Source organism: Oryx dammah, unplaced genomic scaffold (assembly GCF_014754425.2).
Source record: "Oryx dammah isolate SB20612 unplaced genomic scaffold, SCBI_Odam_1.1 HiC_scaffold_22, whole genome shotgun sequence".
NCBI lineage: Eukaryota > Metazoa > Chordata > Mammalia > Artiodactyla > Bovidae > Oryx > Oryx dammah.
This window is the reverse complement of record NW_024070206.1, coordinates 57,689,710-57,708,056: the sequence shown is the minus strand read 5'-3', so window position 1 is coordinate 57,708,056 and position 18,347 is coordinate 57,689,710. Positions and strand designations below refer to the sequence as shown.

Genomic DNA, 18,347 nt, shown 5'->3' with positions numbered 1-18,347 from the left:
AACTGCTCCTCCTAAAAGTGAAAGTAGAGTGAAAGGCTTTTAAATGAGTTATCTATAACGTGTTCTTAAAACAGGAAGTTCAGAGCAATACATTTTGAAACCTATACCCCGACATAAGCATGTAAACCATGGGTCAACAAAACTTAAATCCTGAGCTCTGAATCCTAGCCAGCATTAGAAATTAGACATCTCATACATTCAGCTTCTTCTGTCAAATAACTTAAATCCACGATAAGCTGTAGCTAAGATTTGCCGATGAAGGGCAGAAAGATGTTAAAATTGAGCTTAAAAATTCAAAGATCAGTGTAGGTTCAAACAGTGGAAATTAAAAGTTTAAAAGGAAGTCTTTATTAAGGGAGTATCTAATGCACAACCCTTAAATTAAGTCTTAGTAAATATATATATATGAGATACATATTTGCTGAGCATCCAAAAGCTTCTTAAATAAAAGACATGAAAAAAATCACATAAACTGATACGTTAATTCTCAGCTCAATTCAACGAAATGCACCATTTGTTTTCATCAATTTCACCATAAAATATCAGGTTTTTTTCAAGAAGTTACTAAGGAAAAATAGTACAACAATGTGAGTAATAATTTCACTGTAAAAATGTGCCTGCTCCACTGTTTTCATATATTATAACTCAATCAGAACTGTTTGAAAAACTGTTTCTTTCTTACAACAGTGGAAGGATTATGAATAAAAATTTAAAATAGACACTAAGATGCTAACTACTGAAGAAAAGAAAACATAGGGCAGGACCTTCTGTTTGTGACAAAATTAGAGAGTTAATGTTCCTGAAAGATCACTTCACCTTTGAAAGCATGATTTTTTAAAAGGTAAAATTGATAGCAATTAAAGCTAATGAAGAAATGCAGCATGAGCTGCTTATGCTCGGGAACGGATGGGCCCACCGAGCATTTCTAAGATTATTTAGCCATCAATGATAATGAATCGACATTGTCAGTGATGTGAATATACCAGCGCTCCCTACTGTGACCAACCTGATAGCCAGTGCTCATTCTGTTCGTGGTTTTTACTTCAATTTTTAACCTGCATACTGCTCTATCCCTTTCAAACACAAAAACACAGAACAACCTATGGCACTTTGTCTGTAGCACTGAAGGGTATTTCACTCACCACTGTTCTGTGTCAACTACACAGACTCAATAGGCGTTCTTCAGTTTACTGAAATTCTTCAGAACTTTTAGCTTCACTGTAAAAATATCTATCCTGTACAAATTATTGTTATGTGACTTTTAAGTCAAATTTTATGTAAACAAATTAAGAATTATTATTTCTTGGTCAAATAAAATTCAACAACTACTGTAATTCTAAGAAATACAGTTTGGGAATCTCAATTGCTTTTTCCACATGCACACATATACATGTAGACCTCGATGACAGCAGCATAAAACTCAACATACCTACATGTACTTACAACTCTACTTGGGAATCTACTTGGGAATCACTGTATAAAGCAGAGTGCAACACGTCAGTCGTACATTGTGAGCAATGAGCTAAAAGCACTCCGTGCTCAAATCACACACCCAGAACCAACCAGTCAGATTTGTTTCTGACACCATGTGTCAGAAACTGCTCTCTGAAAGTCTCTCCTTCTCTTCCCAGGTCTTGGTAACACTAATAAAAAAGGAATGGAATCAGGTTTCTAATAATATGGTATGCAAAAACTGTTTACTTATTTCTCAGAAATTAAGAAGAAACTGATTTTTTTTTTTTTCTTTTGCCAACTTACAGCAAATCTTCACCACAGTCTGGGCCTTCCTCCTTGCTATAATTCACATGGTAAAAACAGAAACGAGATATATCTTTTAAAATTCCAAGACCTGGAGCAATTAAAATGCACCATTTGGCACTCGACCCTTGCAGCTAAAATCAGTAGCAACAAAACTCATTCTCCCACTGATCTTCAGGGGGCTTTAGGGCAAAGGTTCATCTTCATTTACTTTAGCTCCAAGTCACTGAACCATCAATTCTGCCAATGAATAAATCACAGACCATGGTTAATAAAACTGCTTGCAAAGTTATTTGTAAAACTATCTTAAGGGTCAAAAAATGCAGCTGCATCCTGGGATGAAATGTACCGTCCATTAAAAAACAGAAGCTGTGTGTGACTTAAAAGGTATTTATGTAGTAGTGCTAACCAGAACAATCTTCCACTGAAAAATAAACCTAATATAACATGTGCACGTCGCATAATTTAATTGAATCTGAAGTGTTTTGTGAACCAACCATAAGAACTGCAGGTTTCTCAGGGTTCACATAAAGTGTTTTTATATGATGCACTTATTAATTCATTTCTCTAGCATAATAACATTAAAATATACTTATAATCAGAAGTAAGGTATTAAAAACCCAGCTCTGAATGTCCTATGATATACCATAGATGTCATGGCATTTTAAAGCCTTTTAAACATTTCTGCTAAATTAATTAGTTTTACATTAAGGCATCTCAGTGCTTCCTATTAAATGTAAGACATTTGAGTGACAATTAAACATTATGAATGATTCTTTAGAGGAAAGAGCCATGAACTAAAACAAGAAAACAAGTTTTTAAATAAAGTGACACAAAAACATACTTTATACACTGGCTTTTTAAGCCTCAATAATCAGGTCTCTGAAATGAAATCTTTTTCTGCCTTTTTCCTTATAGAATATGTCCAATGGATCCAAAGAACCATTAATGCGACTAAAATTAGAGCAGTAGAGGAAAAGAAAAAAAAATACACATACACTCCTAAAGCTATATTATATATTTTTTTATGTCTTTAAATGGAATTTACAGTTCTCTCTGGCAATGTGAATGAACATCCTATAATTTAGTCAATTTACAGATTACAGGTTCAAATTGACCTTGTAGCCCATAAAATTGCTCATCTTCAGCACAGGATTAGAAGTGGGAGAAGAATGTCATAACTGTGTTTAAGGAATTTACCATAACAATGGAAAGGAGGACACGCATGCATAATTCTAGCCACCCTTACTCATATCAGTTTTGAATCCTGAAACAATGGATATCCCGCACATGCTTCCTGGTTCACCACGGTAGAGATGGTTTCAATTTACTCACCCACAGACGTGACACTTGTATTCCCTCATCCCAAGGTGCCTTTTGACATGGTTTCTGGCATCGCCAAGCTGAGCTGTTGCAAAATGGCATATCTTGCACTTGAATGGTTTTGATCCTAAGTAAATTTAACATAAAATATGATTTGAATTTGAATAACACATTACTGATAGTTTTAAAAGAGGCCTAGATCTTAAATCTTACTTATAGTCTAATTACAATTTTCTGTCCCCAAAATGGAACACTTGCATTCCCTTCTAACTTGAACAGACATGCATTTCATAATTATTCCATTAATAAGACTTTAAAATGTTTCAATGAGTATTTCTAACTTTCAACAACATTTCTAAAATTTAAAGTCAAAAGTGATACACTTGAGCAGTACTAAGTATTAACAGATAAGATGAGCTAAATAATTTCAAACATTTTTTCTTACAATTCACAAAACTAGCTTTTAAAGTCACTCAACATTTTAAATGGAACATTTTTAAAACATAAATGTTTATAGAGTAGCTGATACTTTTTAAAATATATTTATTATCAAATAAATTTCTCAGTGGCCACATCCTGGTTCCCTTATATTTCTGCAGCTTTGAATTTATTCACATTAATAATGGTATTTCAGATTTTTTTCCTGACATTTATCCCAAATTATTCCCTATATTACTTTTAATACCACACAGTATATGAATATACAGTGGATAAGTTATTTGCTTTTATGATCATTTTAGAGCCAAAAATCTGTGATGATTCAGCAAATCAGAAGAACTGACATTCTGGCTATTATTGACTTCAAGAAACAGTATTTCAACAAAAAATTTCAACACAGCACCAACTTTTTTTATTTCATAAAGAAATAAGATTAATCTATATTCAAACATGAGGAGATAAAATTCAGAGTCCACAAACTTATTGTCAGTAATAGGTAGAGTCTACCTGGCATATAGGTACTAATAAGTTATCAGTACCCATATTAACAAGAAGCAACACTCTCAAAGTGTAACATGAATATACCATTTTCTAATTCTAACCTTTAAATCCTCAAATAAATCAAAATCATGTTTTTAAAAATCAGTTTAAAACTGTTACAATATTTCCAAATTTTTCATAGCATATATAGTACCTACTTGGTGAAGTACCTCTTCTAATATAGTCAGACAGAATGTGAAATATGTGGACTTTAATACACAAAAAGAGCTCAAATAAAAAATGCAATAAATCATTTTTGATCAATGGAACTTGGTGCAATGCCCTTGGGAAAAGAAATCCTCCCAGAATACTTTGTTGAAACTGAAGCACTCAGTAAAAAATTTTAGAGTCTTAAATTTCAATTTAATTCCCAAAAGCTGACAAAAAAAGTGAAGCATTTAATTTTAATCTTCTAACAGAAATAAAAAAGTCAACAGTACTAAGCACAGGCAGACAAGGTTGAATATTTCACAGTTCAATGACAATGAAGCCAGATCTCTTAATACTTCCATTTCTACTCTGAGAAGTAGATGTAAAATATATTTAGCACCTGAATGGTTATATCTAGTCAGCTTTATATGTTTAAATGTCAAAAGCAGGTTGAGACTGCAGCTTACAGCAATCCCATTCTATCAGTGACATTAGAAACTACAGTTTATTTAAATGATTCTGAAGAAACTAAGCCTATCACTACTTGGAAACATTTCATCTCGACAGGGAATTCTATAAAGCGGCTTGTGAAAGAATAGAGTGAGAAGAATCAATTACCTGCACTTTAAATTACACTGCATTTAAGGTAAGGTAATTAGGAAATTATTAATCAACAAGAACACCAGGGCTCTAAACAAAAAGATAAAGCTCTCTCAACACGTGTGTTACAATTTTGGTGAAAGGATTCAAAGTATCTTGTGATTCAGGCCCTCTAGTTCCCCCCAGGAGTGCAGACATACAATGGCGGGGCCTGCAACCTAAGGTACACGGCTCTCTGGTGGAGGCTGCCGCTCCTTCGGGCTTCAGCCACCACTGCTGGTGTACTGACAACACCTACATAAGTCACCTTGCTGACTGTTTCCATGCAGAAATCACGGAGGCCCTGAGTACTTTCTGTATTACGCACAGAGGAGATGTATTAACATCTCCTTTCTGTGCCATGAAAATTCTAATACTAGAGACTAGAGGTCACATTTCCTATACAAGAAAACAAGACATATCCCCACTTTTTTCCTAACTGATGGTGTTTCCATTTTTAAACTTGCCAGGCCCATCCCAACATGAATCCAGGCATAGTATTTATCAGGCAAAATTTGTAAAACCTCGTATTTTTTAATTTGTCTTAGGGTTCCCTGGGGAAGACAATAAAAAATCTGCCTGTAATGCAAGAGACCCAGGTTCAACCCCTGGGTTGGGAAGATCCCCTGGAGGAGAAAATGGCACCCCACTCCGGTATTCATGCCTGGAGAATCCCACAGACAGAGGAGTCTGGTAGACTGCAGTCCATGGGGTCGCAAAGAGTCAGGCACAACTGAGTGACTAACACTTTCACTATCACACTTTAGGCATACTCAGATTATTAGATACATATTTATTAGAAATAAGTAAATCATTATTATTAAACTGTCCCATTCCTTGGCTTTTGGTTTGGCTTTATTTTTTAAATTTGGCCTGTGAGGTTTTCTGAAAGGGATAAATGAAGAGGGTCTCTAGCCTTCTGGCACCTTCTTACAATTTTACCTAAAGAATCCAAAGACTTTAAGCCTCTCCTCAGGCCTGCACTGGCCTTCCTCAACTGCAGTCACGGTCAACCCCTATGCACACGCGGACGTGACGCTTGAAACATCACAGGAAGACTAGGTCTGAGAGAGTCAAGGAAGACGGATTCAACCCATCACCTAAAGCTTCTCCACTCCACAACCTTCCCGACACTGAACACTTCACCCGCCCACCTGCTTATTCGTTCTTTCAACAAACAACACTGAGCGCTGCCGCCACGCAAAGCCTGAGGTGAAGCCCTGAGCAGACCTGCGCCCCGGCGCCCTGCGCTGGCAGTGCACAGGCGGAGCCCCCTAAGCTCCTCTGCCCATGCTGACCAGGCTGCCACACCGTCGCACCAGCCCTGACGTGAGAACCTTCCAGCAAAGCCACCCGCTTCCCGTCTTCCCACAGGAAGACCGCGCCAATGGCACCCGAGAGCGGCTCGGAACAGAAAGCATGGGCTTCAGACAGCCTTCAGGCCTGATGAGCTCCAGCACACAGAACCAAAGCCCCGCTGCTGCCGGGACGGACGGGAAGAAAGCGACCGGCTCTCCCCGGATCACCGCTGAGAGGCCAAGGAGACACTCCGCCTATGCTCGTGCGATGATCGCACACCAGCAAGTGCTCAGGAGGCTTTCCCCACAGTCCTTGATGAACTAAACTCATTTATTTCTTCTAGTGCTGCTTTTACCGTCTTAAGGATGGGAAGAAAAGGTTACATAAAACATATAGTAACTCACAAAATATGAAAACAACAATTGGAAGAATAAGCCCTCTTCCAGTCAGCCATTAATAACCATCCTTCAATGACTATCTCATGATATAAGCAAAGAATCAGAGAGGCAATTCATGCTAAAATGCCCCAAGGGCGGGGGGAGTTGGATTAAAACCTGGAGTGCAACCTCCCCCCAAAAAATGACTTGCAAAACTGAAATGCAGGCTGACATTGGGTACTCAGAAACACAGATTTTTTTGGTGCCTCAGAACACAATAAAAATGTTCCTGCCAATAAGCCCAACACCAGTTGTTAAAAAGTATGCTAACTTTTACTAAATGTTACAATCAATGATGTAACTTATATAAGTAGGGTTACTTTGTCACATATTGATAGTTACCTCACTTTCACATCCACATTAACTTGATTTTAAATGCAATTAATACATATAGTCAAGGAAGACTAATGGACTACATTCTGCACTTAACCTGGTGGACATTTTCAAATGGCACAAGTGACCAGTGCAAACCTATTTTGCATTGTAAACGACTAAATAAATCTTAATGGATTAAGAATGATCAGCTATCAACACACAAGGGAAATTAAGTGCTGAAATGCCTACATTGATTATTTTAAATTATTAGCCTTACTCTGTTCTTGAATTTGTATGCTTTTAGTGAGCTTTAACACATTTACAAGACTTATTGACTATAATTACAAGAGAATTCAAGTAATGGACACATCAATTATGAGCAACATGTCTTGACCAGACAGTTGCATAAAGAATTCTAAAAAGAGCTCCATTAGCATCTTCCTCTTACTTTTATTCAGTTTTATCTGCCTTAAGAGGGCATGCTAAGAAAGTACCTATTTTCTGCACATGTGAACGAGCCTAGTTTCTAAAAACCATATCATTTCAGGAACTGTGCAATAACACGATACCAGCAGAGATGATAATGTTGCCAACAAATAACTGTATTTGAACTTACTCTCCAGCAGTGGTTCTACTGCCTGAGAAGAGCTGAGATCGAGAGTACAATGTGTATATTTACCTATATCAATCTTCTGCTGGTGGCCCTGTTACTTTTGTCAATGAAAAACTTTTATCTACCATTAATCACCCTCAACTATTAACAATGTTTCATACTCTTTTGTCTGCCTCCTTATAACCATGCACTAAGTTTCAAAAACTGCATGAATCTAAAGTATAGCTTTAATAATAAGCCATTATTTAAAAGTACAGTAAAATAAACCTTACAGTTTTAATGAAAATATGTTCATTGAAATGTGAATTTATTATTCAAATCCACTCATAAATTCAACCATGGAGACAGAACTTGTCTAAGCAGAGCACAATGATTTAGAAAAGCTGTCTATTTAAAATAAAGAATGTATGGCAGGTTTATAGAAACAGTGCAGTGAATTTTTACATAAATTTAGAATAGTGGCTTATGTATTTTCCACAAAAAAAAACTTTCAAAAAGAAAATTTCTACCTAAAAATTGAACATTAAAATGGAACTCTCTATGTGACAGCACAGAAACTAAATCAAGTGCTACCTCCATGAAAACCAAATCCCCAGGACATATTAACTTTGAAAAGTGTTGACTAATTTTGATCTTTGAGAGCAGAATCCTGTTGCCTGGGAGTTACACTTTGGGATATAAACTATCTGGCAATGGATACACCTAAATCCCTAAAACTGTGAGGAAATATTCATACTTCATTCTTCAAAAGCCATTTAATAGGTCCTCTGAAACCCAAAGTGCCACTGAACAGACACCCTGGAGAACCAAACACTTACAGGACTTAGAGACAACTGAACAGCTGTGAGAGGCAGAAATGCAGCAAAGGCGTCAGAAGGATGAGGCCTGCTGGTCAAAGAAATCTGCCAAACAGCCTGCCTTTGGAATCACTAAGGCTGAGTTAACAATGTGGAGATATGTTGAGTGTCAACCAAGAGCAGAGCCAGGGCCAGGGACCGCCAGGCAGGGGCTGCAAGGACTCCACATTCAGGGGGAACCCAGGTCCCCACTCAAGCAGGCCCCGGCCCTGGTGGGTAAAGAGGTAGCGTGGACCTACCTGTGTGCGTGCGAATGTGTGCCAGGAATGCCATCGAGTTGCTGCTGCGACACATCTTCCCGCAGTACTTGCACACGTTGCCCTGGTTCTCCTCCCTCTCGCGGTTGATCTGCTCGGTGTCCTCCACGATGTACTTGTTCACCTCTCGGAGCAGCTCCTCGTGCTGCCCTTTGATATGCAGGAACAAACTCTGCTCGGAGTCGAAGGGCTCCGTGCACTTCACGCACTTAAAGGTGGCGCCGCCCTCGGGCAGCTCCTCCACGCTGGCCTGCTCGTTCCGCATGTGCCCGGCGCTGGCCAGGTGCTGGTGGAGGTTGCTCTCCGTGTAGAAGGACTTGCCACACAGCAGACAGTGGAAGTGTTTCTCCTTCGTCGGGTGCTTCATGGCTATGTGCACGTTCAGGCCGCTCAGACCGTCTGCCAAGAAGCCACAGTCGTCACAGCGAATCCGGGTGGACTCCGCAAAGGAACTACTGTCTGCTTTCTTCTTTTTCACACCTTGAGCACAATCCTTCAAGGGCAGCTCACTCATCCTCACTCCGGCTGCCACAAGCCCCTCTTGAGACTGATCGAAGAGTTCCCCATCTTCAGGGTTCTTGATCCTTATTATGGAAGAATCAAATCGGCCAAAACTGTACACAGCCTGCCCTTTATCATCAATACTGATTATAGTTTCATAAACATCACTGTTGTCAATGGTGCTGTCAGAAGCTGGACCATCCTCTTCCAAAATCACTTTGGTTTCATGTCGGGAATTCATCAGAATCTCCTTACTCTCCAGAAGGGGATCTTCTGGAACATCTTTCAAGTGCCCTGAACTCTGCATGCTTCCAGCTCTGTCCTGAACACTGCTCCCCAGGTTGAGCGGTTCTCCGGGAGCTCTCAGCATGGCACTCTTGGCTGGATACTCTCCATCTACAGCTCTGGGACACCCACGTTTACCAAGGACTTTATCAGCTTTGTCTTCTGCGTTTCCTCCATCACTCTCGCCATGTGTGTTTAGACTACTGATGTCATTCAACATACTGTGCCTTTTCTTTGCTGTCTCATGATTCAAAGCTGAGCTTCCTGAGCTTTCATTCTGAAATTTGCTTGGGGAGCCACAATTAGAAGGAATACTAAGGGGTACCATCTCCTCCAGTTTTATAACTTTGTCCTTGTCAAGGGGCTGCTGGAAAGTTTCACAAAAGGAATGATCTTCACTGAGGTTAGACTCTTCCTCGGTCTCAGTCTCTACAGAGTCAGAAGCACAGAACACCTTGGACATGTCTAAATTGGTGTTCTCATCCAAAATAGAGCGATTGGCAGCATTTCTAGATTTGAGAGTTTCAGAGGGTTGGTCTGAAATAATCTGAAATTCCTCAGAATTCTGTTGCTGCTGCCCTTGGGGAATAATGATGGTTTTGGACATTTCTGAAGAACTGGCTTCTACGTTAGTAGAGTTCAAGTAAGACTGCCTTTTCATCTTGTGTTTTTCTGTTGCCGCATGCCTGGTCATCTCCCGTCGAGTCACAGCATAGTAATCACATGCCATGCAATAAAAGGCAAACTCTCTTGTATGTTTCCGTTTTACGTGCAGCTCCAGAGAGGTGGAAGAGTGTGCCTTAAACTCACAGTGCGTACATCTGTTTTCATCTGTACTTGCATCGTCTTTCTGGGGGCATGTGTCACCCTGAAGGTCCTCTGGATCCATAGAGGTTTGCTCCTTTTTCTCAATAAGGTGACTGCCAGTCTCCCCATCTTCAGGGTGAAACACGTTCTCAACTTCTACTTCTACTGGATTCCCTTGCTCGAGTGGTGGCTGTTCTGAAACGGAGGTATCTGCTTCCACTGGAGGGTTGGCAGGTTCATCTGAAACTGCCACGCTGGTGTTCTTCCTACTGGCGTCAAGGTTACCGCCTTCAGGGCCAACAATGATATCTGAACTTTGTTTTCCACTCGCTTCAATTTCTACACGTCCTTTATGCTTCTTGGTGGCACAATGACGTTCCATGTCTCCCTTGGTTACGGTGTAATACTTACAGACTTTGCATAAATAACTGTACTGGTGACTGTGTTTTCGTCGAATGTGCACAGTCAAGTTCGTGATACTGGAGGCCAGGAGACCACAATGTGAACAGGTCCGAGAGATGTTGCCTTTAGGTCGCCCCCTCTTTGGAGCTGGGGGTGGAGCTAATTCACCCTCTTTGGTAATGACCCTGGACAGTGACAGCTCCTGGGGATGCAGGATGCTCTGGTCAAGACATGACTGCTCCTGGGACTGCACACCCTCTCCGTGGCCTTCTGTCCTCCCATCCCCGGGGATGGTGAGCTCTTCTTTCTTGTCATTTGCACCTATGCAGACCCTTTCAATACATTCCTCAAAGCTTAGGCCAATGTTATTTTTCTTAGCATTTTCAAGATGCTTGCTTCTCTTGATGTGTTTCTCCATTCCTTCTTTGCTCAGGGAATAAAGATTACATGCTTTACAAAGAAAGTGATAGTCTTGACCGTGGCGGAGCTTTATGTGTCTCGTGAGAACAGTGGAAGATCTTGTTTTGTAAAAACACTTCTTGCACTGAAACTGAGGCTTACTCGAATGCCTCACTTCATTTCCGTGGCTTACCCTGGACTTAGCTGGCTCTTCCTGAGCTGCTTTTCCCGCCTCACTCACAGAAACTTTTGCATTTTCTGATTCTAAAGTACTTAAGGGGAACGTCTGTAAAGCCGAATCACCATTAAATGACTGAGAACTCTTTGTTTGGCCCAACAAGTGAATGTGCTTCTCAGTTGCTCTGTGTTCCTCCACGTCTTTCTGGGAGGAGAAGAACAGATGACAGGGCGGGCAGAGGAAACCCATACTGTGCTTCTCCTTCATGTGGTCTCTCAGGTCCATCTCGTTCGGGGAGGTAAACGAACAACATTGACAACGCAGGCCGGAAGCAGTCTGCTGATGCTGGTGGCTGTGTGCGTGCTCCTCCACGTCCCTCCTGGATGCGCTGGAGAAGCCACACGTCTGGCAGCGAAACCGCAACTCACCCGCGTGGCACCTTGTCACGTGGATCTCCAGCTCCGCCCTGCTTGTGGCTGTGTGACCACAGGTCAAACAAGCGCACGCCACCTGGTGGTCGGGAGCTGGCCTCCCCGCTGGAGAGTCTGAGGAGCCGGGGAGATGCGCGTTTGCCCTGTCCTGCTTCGGGGCCTGGGTCTCCGGGGTCGTCAGGCGCGGGTCCCCGTGCAGAGGCGCCGACTCCACGTCGCTCATTTTCATCGGTGCCCTCAAGTGCTTCGAATACAGCCTCTGCGCTTCGTTAGTGCCCCTTTTACTAACTCCTAGGAGCGCGCATCTCTTCTTCGCCTGCCCCTTCAAAGCAAAAGCACCGGCGCGCCGTCGAAAGCCACTGCCCAGCACGAGGAAGCCGCGCTCAGGCCTGGGTCTTGAGGCTGTGCTGAGGCCGGGGGCTGCCTGGGCCATGTTTCTGCCGGACTCCAGCCTATCTAGGAGCCCCTCAGAGGTGATGACCACACCCAGCTTTCCGCTCTGGTTCTCAGGATTCTCGGCTGCATCGTGGGAGGTTACGTTTTCTTCAACGACCTCCATTTTCTCTGGAGAGGTGTTCCTGGACGGCCTCATTTCAACCAGCAGCTCGCTGCCGCACCCGCTCTGTTTAGAAAAGCTTCCTCTGAAATCTCTGAATGTGCCCGCTCCAACGCTCCGCAACAGTTTTGAGTCGCCGTTCCTGGCTACAGGTCTAGATGCTCTCAGCTTTGTACGGCCACCCTTTGCTCCCACGGGACTCGGCTTCTTGGGCAAAGGCTGTTTGGTTAAGATCTGTACAAACCCTCCGCGGGCGGCGAGGTTCTGCCGCCGGAGATGCGTTTTGCCGAGACAGTGCGCGTTCAGCAGGTTCTCCTCGGCGCACTGAAAGCCACAGAGCTCACAGGAGAAGGCCCTTGGCGGGCCACGCGCCTGCCCGGCGTGCCCGGGGAAGGCCAGCCCGCTGTCAGCCGCGGGGTGGCAGGCCTGGTCCTCGGGCCGCGGCGAGGGGTGCGCAGCGTGCTTCTCCACGTGCAGGCAGGAGGTGGGCGAGAGGGCACGCGGGCCGCCCTGCAGCACCATGCCCGGGCCCCCGAGGGCACCGCTCCCGCTTATCTCTTTGCGGGGCGAGGGCGCCTCCCCTCCAAGATTGAGGAACGCCGTGGTCTCCTGAGCAGGCTCCTTCTCAGCGGCCGTTTCCCCCGGGCTCGGGTGGCCGGGAAGACCCGGGCCGCCATCACAGGCACTCAGGAGGGGCCCCGCCCCGGTCCCCGGCAACAGGACACCCACTCCCGGGCCTGCGCCTTCAGGGCTCCCTGACCCACGGGTGCCTGGCTCTCCCGGCCACAAGGGCTCAGCCTCTGCTAGTTTTATTCGCTTGGAAGCGCGTTTATTTCCGTTGTCCTCCTCGACAATGTGGTCCAAGTCCGAGGACTCTGCAAAACCCCTTTTGTTTGTGGGATTCTCAGCGGAGTCTGCTGTCTCATCAGATACAGGCCCACGGTCCACGCCGTGGGATGCACTGTGGCTCGGGTGTTCTGCCTCCTCATTTATACGGTCACCCTCATCGCTCCCCGGCTTCTTCCCAGGATCCATCATTAATAAACTGCTGGCGAGCTTCCGTGTCAGCAGCAGTCACTGGGCTCTCACAGCCTGTGAAGAACATAAACGCAGTGTTATACCTTTGAACATACAGAAAAGACAGACGTCAGCCCGAAACTCAACATAAAGTGACACGCCAGATGAAAAATATCCCAAAATCAGCCTCTACATCTCCTTTACATTGAGATGGACTTGATCACGTGCCAAGTCCTTCATGAAACGAATGAAATCAGACTGGGCGACAGCATGTCACCACACCGCCGACTCAGAGAGCATTACTGCAGTAACTTTGACAGAAAAAGTAACTTTCAACAGGCTTACAAAAACACTCCCATGTTTTAGTTCTCTTTACTGGTCCATTTCAATTTACTACTGAAAAAAAAAGCAGAGAAGCCCTCTTTTCAAATTACCAGTGAACTCCCATTCTATAAGATAGATTAAACAAAATCTATATGAGTCAGGGGGCCAGCCTTCCCCTCTCTGGCTTCCCAACAGAGGCCCAAGTCCCAGTATAAAAAGGTAACAACTGCTTCACCCCCTCCTCCAGAGCAGAGTCCTCCTGTGGTCCTTCTAAGTAGATCCTACATCTACCAACATGGACACACTCATTACACACAGCCTTGCACACTCCAGCTCTGCCTCCAGTGAACGCCACTCCCATCCCAGCTGTCAATCACCGATTTCTCCGTCTAACAGTCATTTTGTGTTGTCTGAAGGTTAATGGCAAAGGGAAATGTCAGTGATAGAACAGAATTAATGAAGTAAATTTTAGGGGGGGAAAAAATTTTATTGAATAAAATGCTTTAAAATCAATAGCATTGATTTCATTTTTCATTATGCTGTTTAATTCTATTAAAACATATCATTTTCCATTTACTTTACACCATGATTGGAATTCTCAGCCATTTGATTTGATGTTAATAAAATGCCATCAAGTATTATGGCCTCAAAGCTAATGATAACTATTTTTAACTATTTGTCCATTTTTTGTGTGTAACAATGACAAACCAAATGAAGGCTGTTATCTGTCTCTGCTAAAAGTAAGGACTGCTGCTGGTGCTGCTGCTGAGTCGCTTCAGTCGTGTCCGACTCTGCGCGACCCCATAGCCGGCAGCCCGCCAGGCTCCCTTGTCCCTGGGATTCTCCAGGCAAGAACACTGGAGTGGGTTGCCATTTCCTTCTCCAATGCCTGAAAATGAAAAGTGAAAGTCAAGTCGCTCAGTCGTGTCCAAGTCTTTGTGACCCCATTGACTGCTGCTCACCAGGCTCCTCCGCCCATGGGATTTTCCAGGCAACAGTACTGGAGTAGGCTGCCATGACCTTCTCCAAAAATATATATATAATGACACCAAAACCATGAGAAACAATATAAAAAATTAATAAATTAGTCTTTATCAAAATCAAACAATTCCAAATGAGATTATCTCCAAAAACCACCAAAAAGAAAGTGAAAAGAGAAGCCACAGAGTACATAAAACGTTCTGCAAATCAATAAATATAAATATGTGAATCCTCTGCCAGATACGTTTTACAAATATTTTCTCCCTTTCCATGTCATAAATGTTATCCTTTGATAAGCAGAAGTTTTAAATTTTGATAAATTTTTTTTCTCGTTCTGGCTACTTATGTGTCTAGCTTTTTTTCTACATCCAGAGCTAGAAGGTGAAGGCCTGCTTTATTTTATCGACTCACATGTCCCAAGAATCTAGAACTATGCCAAGTACATAGAAGGTTTTAGAATGAACAAATAGCTCATTATGAAATAAGAAGTGTCTCCTACGTGTTTATTAATGAAATGAAAATTGTCTGAGATGTCTTTCACAATTCTGGGGAAGGGGCCTAGTGAAGGCTATGTACCGACATGCTCAAAGCTGAGCGACACGGACACCCCGTCCATTTTCTATGTGTTTGCACACGCATATGCTTGAAAATGTCCACAACAGGAGTTATTTTTAAAGACCTTTTTAACGTGTAGCCTAAAATGACATGAATTCCTTTCAATGAGTCCTTTCCTTTCCTCCTCTTCCAAGACTGCTGTGGCTCACAGCTATACCACCTTCACGACAGACACTGGCAGGTTTACAGGCACAGAAGACACAAACACCAAACACACGTACGTCTATTCAGAGTCGATGTTCCATAGAGGGCATGACTCATACGTTTTTGGAGATGAAAGAATGACTATATTAATATGCAGAAATAAAATAATAAGGCTCTATTATCTTCTATATAATGGCTCCAAAAATTCTAGAACTAAAGGAGAAAATGTTTCAGTATTTGCTATTTCCCAAATGGCTTTCTAAATTAATGAAAGAATTCAGCATCTCATTATACAAGAAACAAACATTCAACAAATAGACACTGAACTGCCTAGAATGTCAAAGGAACTCTAATGATACAAAACACATCCTTTCCCCTCAGCAGGCTCATATTCTACTGGGAGCCACATGACACACGTGGAAAGAGACTCTGACACAAGGCCACGCGGGATCACGGGTGTGATCTAAGTGTGATGTAAACTAACTACAGCAGCACAAACAGGCAAGCAGTGCTTCCGCCAGGCAGACTATTTGGCTAAAAGAGCAGCAACATTTGAGCTAAATCCCAAGGAAACAAAACGTCTTTCTTCCTTTTCTTGAGAGGGCAGGTAGGAACAGTTAAAACCTTTTAAGGAGGAAGAAGGGATTAGCAAAGCCACAGAACACACTGGATGAGCAGGCAAGACAGGCGGCAGTGCAGACAGCTACCGCTCTGGCTTTCTACTGCGGGGCAACTGAAAACCCAGGCAGAGGACCATCCACACATCACAGAAGCCTCCGAATTAGCAGCTGGAATTCATTCAGCAATGTTGGCAGGGAGTCACCAAAACACAGCGCTGCTTCAGGAAGATTCAGTTTTCAGTTACACGATGTATCATAGGGAGAGAAAGTCTACAGGCAGAGAGAGAACATTCTGTTTTGAGTTACAGGGCCTGAACTGGAATGACATCAGTACTCATGAGTCCAAAGTATCTTAGAGTGACCGAGAGGGGACTCGATGGAAATGAGGAAGCTTACACATATATAAATTTAAAAAGAAAAACCTTCATTAGAAAGATTATTAGTTTATTATAGCAGAACTCAAAACTCACCCAGCTGGGAAAGTTCAAGGACTCATTTCTGGAGGCAGGCTGAATCCATTTGCTCAACACTTACTGAAGTCGACCATATATCAGAAAGCACTTCAACCCTCTGTGAACAAAGCAGAGCACAGAGCAGGTAGGGGCCTCACTGTCATCACTCAAGGCAGGATCCCAGTTTTCTCTAGAAGTCCTAGTCCCTGTGCTCATTGGATAAGACCATGAGCGTCCCATTTTCTCCCACAGTAAGATTCCAAAATTCAGAAGACTTAGTAGGAATTTAGACTAAAATAATGAGATGTATTATTAAGCCAAATCTTCTCAAAGCAGATGGTTCCTATACAAATTGATCAATTACTTTTCAACACACCACACATTCTCACTCTGCCAGATTTTCAAATATGCAATTCCATTTATAGTTTCTACTCTCACTCAAATTCTCACATAGTGGTTGTTCCTTAACTAAAAAAAATAAAGTGATCTTCAATTTTGCCTATATACATGAAAGTGAAAGTGAAGTCGCTCAGTCGAGTCCGACTCTTTGTGACCCCATGGACTGTAGCCTATCAGGCTCCTCCGTCCATGGGATTTTCCAGGCAAGAGTGCTAGAGTGGATTGCCATTTCCTTCTCCAGGGGATCTTCCCAACCCAGGAATCGAACCTGGGTCTCCTATATTGCAAGCAGACACTTTACCATCTGAGCCACCAGGGAAGCACCACCTGTATACATATGTACATATATATATACATATGTATATAGTGACCTTCAATAGAGTGATCCTTGGAAGAAAAGTTATGACCAACCTAGACAGCATATTTAAAAGCAGAGACATTACTTTGCCAACAAAGGCCCATATAGTCAAAGCTATGGTTTTTCCAGTCATCATGTATGAAGAATGTGAGAGTTAGTTATAAAGAAAGCTGAGCGCCAAAAAATTGATGCTTTGGAACTGTGGTGTTAGAGAAGACTTTTGAGAGTCCCTTGGAGAGCAAGGAGATTCAACCAGTCCATCCTAAAGGAAATCAGTCCTGAATATACATTGGAAGGACTGATGCTGAAGCTGAAACTCCAATACTTTGGCCACCTGATGCAAAGAACTGACTCATTAGAAAAGACCCTGATGCTGGGAAAGATTGAAGGTGAGAAGGGAAGGGGACCACAGAGGATGACATCACCGACCCAATGGACATGAGTATGAGTAAACTCCGGGAGTTGGTGATGGACAGGGAAGCCTGGTGTGCTGCAGTCAATGGGATTGCAAAGAGTCGGACACAACTGAGCGACTGAATTGAACTGAATATCGTGATCTTCAATCTCACATATTAAAAATTATTAGCTCACTAAGAAACTATCCCAAAAGAAAATCCCTACTATTAACTGAAATACTCTCTGCTGAGGTTTAAAAATTAAAAAAAAAAAAAAAAAAGATGCAGCAAAGAAATCAAAACATTCATACACTTTTTAAGAACAATAATAAAACAAATCAATAGCAGCCTTATGATGACACCTGGTGGCCATTTCTCACAGGAACTATTTTCTGCATTTTTTAAAAAATGTTTCAGAAAGCAGTAGAGAAACATAACCAGTTATTGGACCACTTCATATGCTTGCGTTATTGTGGGCAGCACGCATGAAGTCTTCGCCTTCACTTTCTCCCCTTTGGTTCCACTTTCACTCACTGCATCCTGACCTCGGTTCTCTCCCCATCCGTTTGTCTCCTGGGCTGAGTGTGCGGCAGGCAAGACGGAGCCGTCTCGCCCACACTCACTCACTCTCCTGCTAGCACGGTGAGGCCACCCCCAACGAGAAGGCCCCGCTCTGTGCCCACCCAGGCCCTCTCACCCTTCGTCCTTCCTGGACCGACCCAGAGGCCACCATGAGGCTGCCACGCGCCGGCAGCAGGCCACAAGCACAGCCACAGTGGGGATGCGTGTGGCAGGCAGGCACACACGGAAACTCCCCAGAGTCTCTCCCTCTTTGTCTTCAGGCCTGGAAGGACACA

General features: G+C 42.9%; 1 protein-coding gene across 1 annotated transcript in view; it reads right to left on the bottom strand.

Annotated features, from left to right (window-relative positions):
* Positions 1-18,347, bottom strand: part of ZNF407 (zinc finger protein 407) — a 382,383-nt gene that overhangs the window by 344,081 nt on the left and 19,955 nt on the right. The window contains exons 2-3 of the mRNA XM_040264363.1: positions 8,609-13,277; positions 3,094-3,208 (exon numbers count right to left, since the gene is read on the bottom strand). Of these exons, the coding sequence (XP_040120297.1) occupies positions 3,094-3,208; positions 8,609-13,223 (4,730 nt within the window). The 5' untranslated portion in view covers positions 13,224-13,277. The remainder of the gene's footprint in view (positions 1-3,093; positions 3,209-8,608; positions 13,278-18,347) is intronic.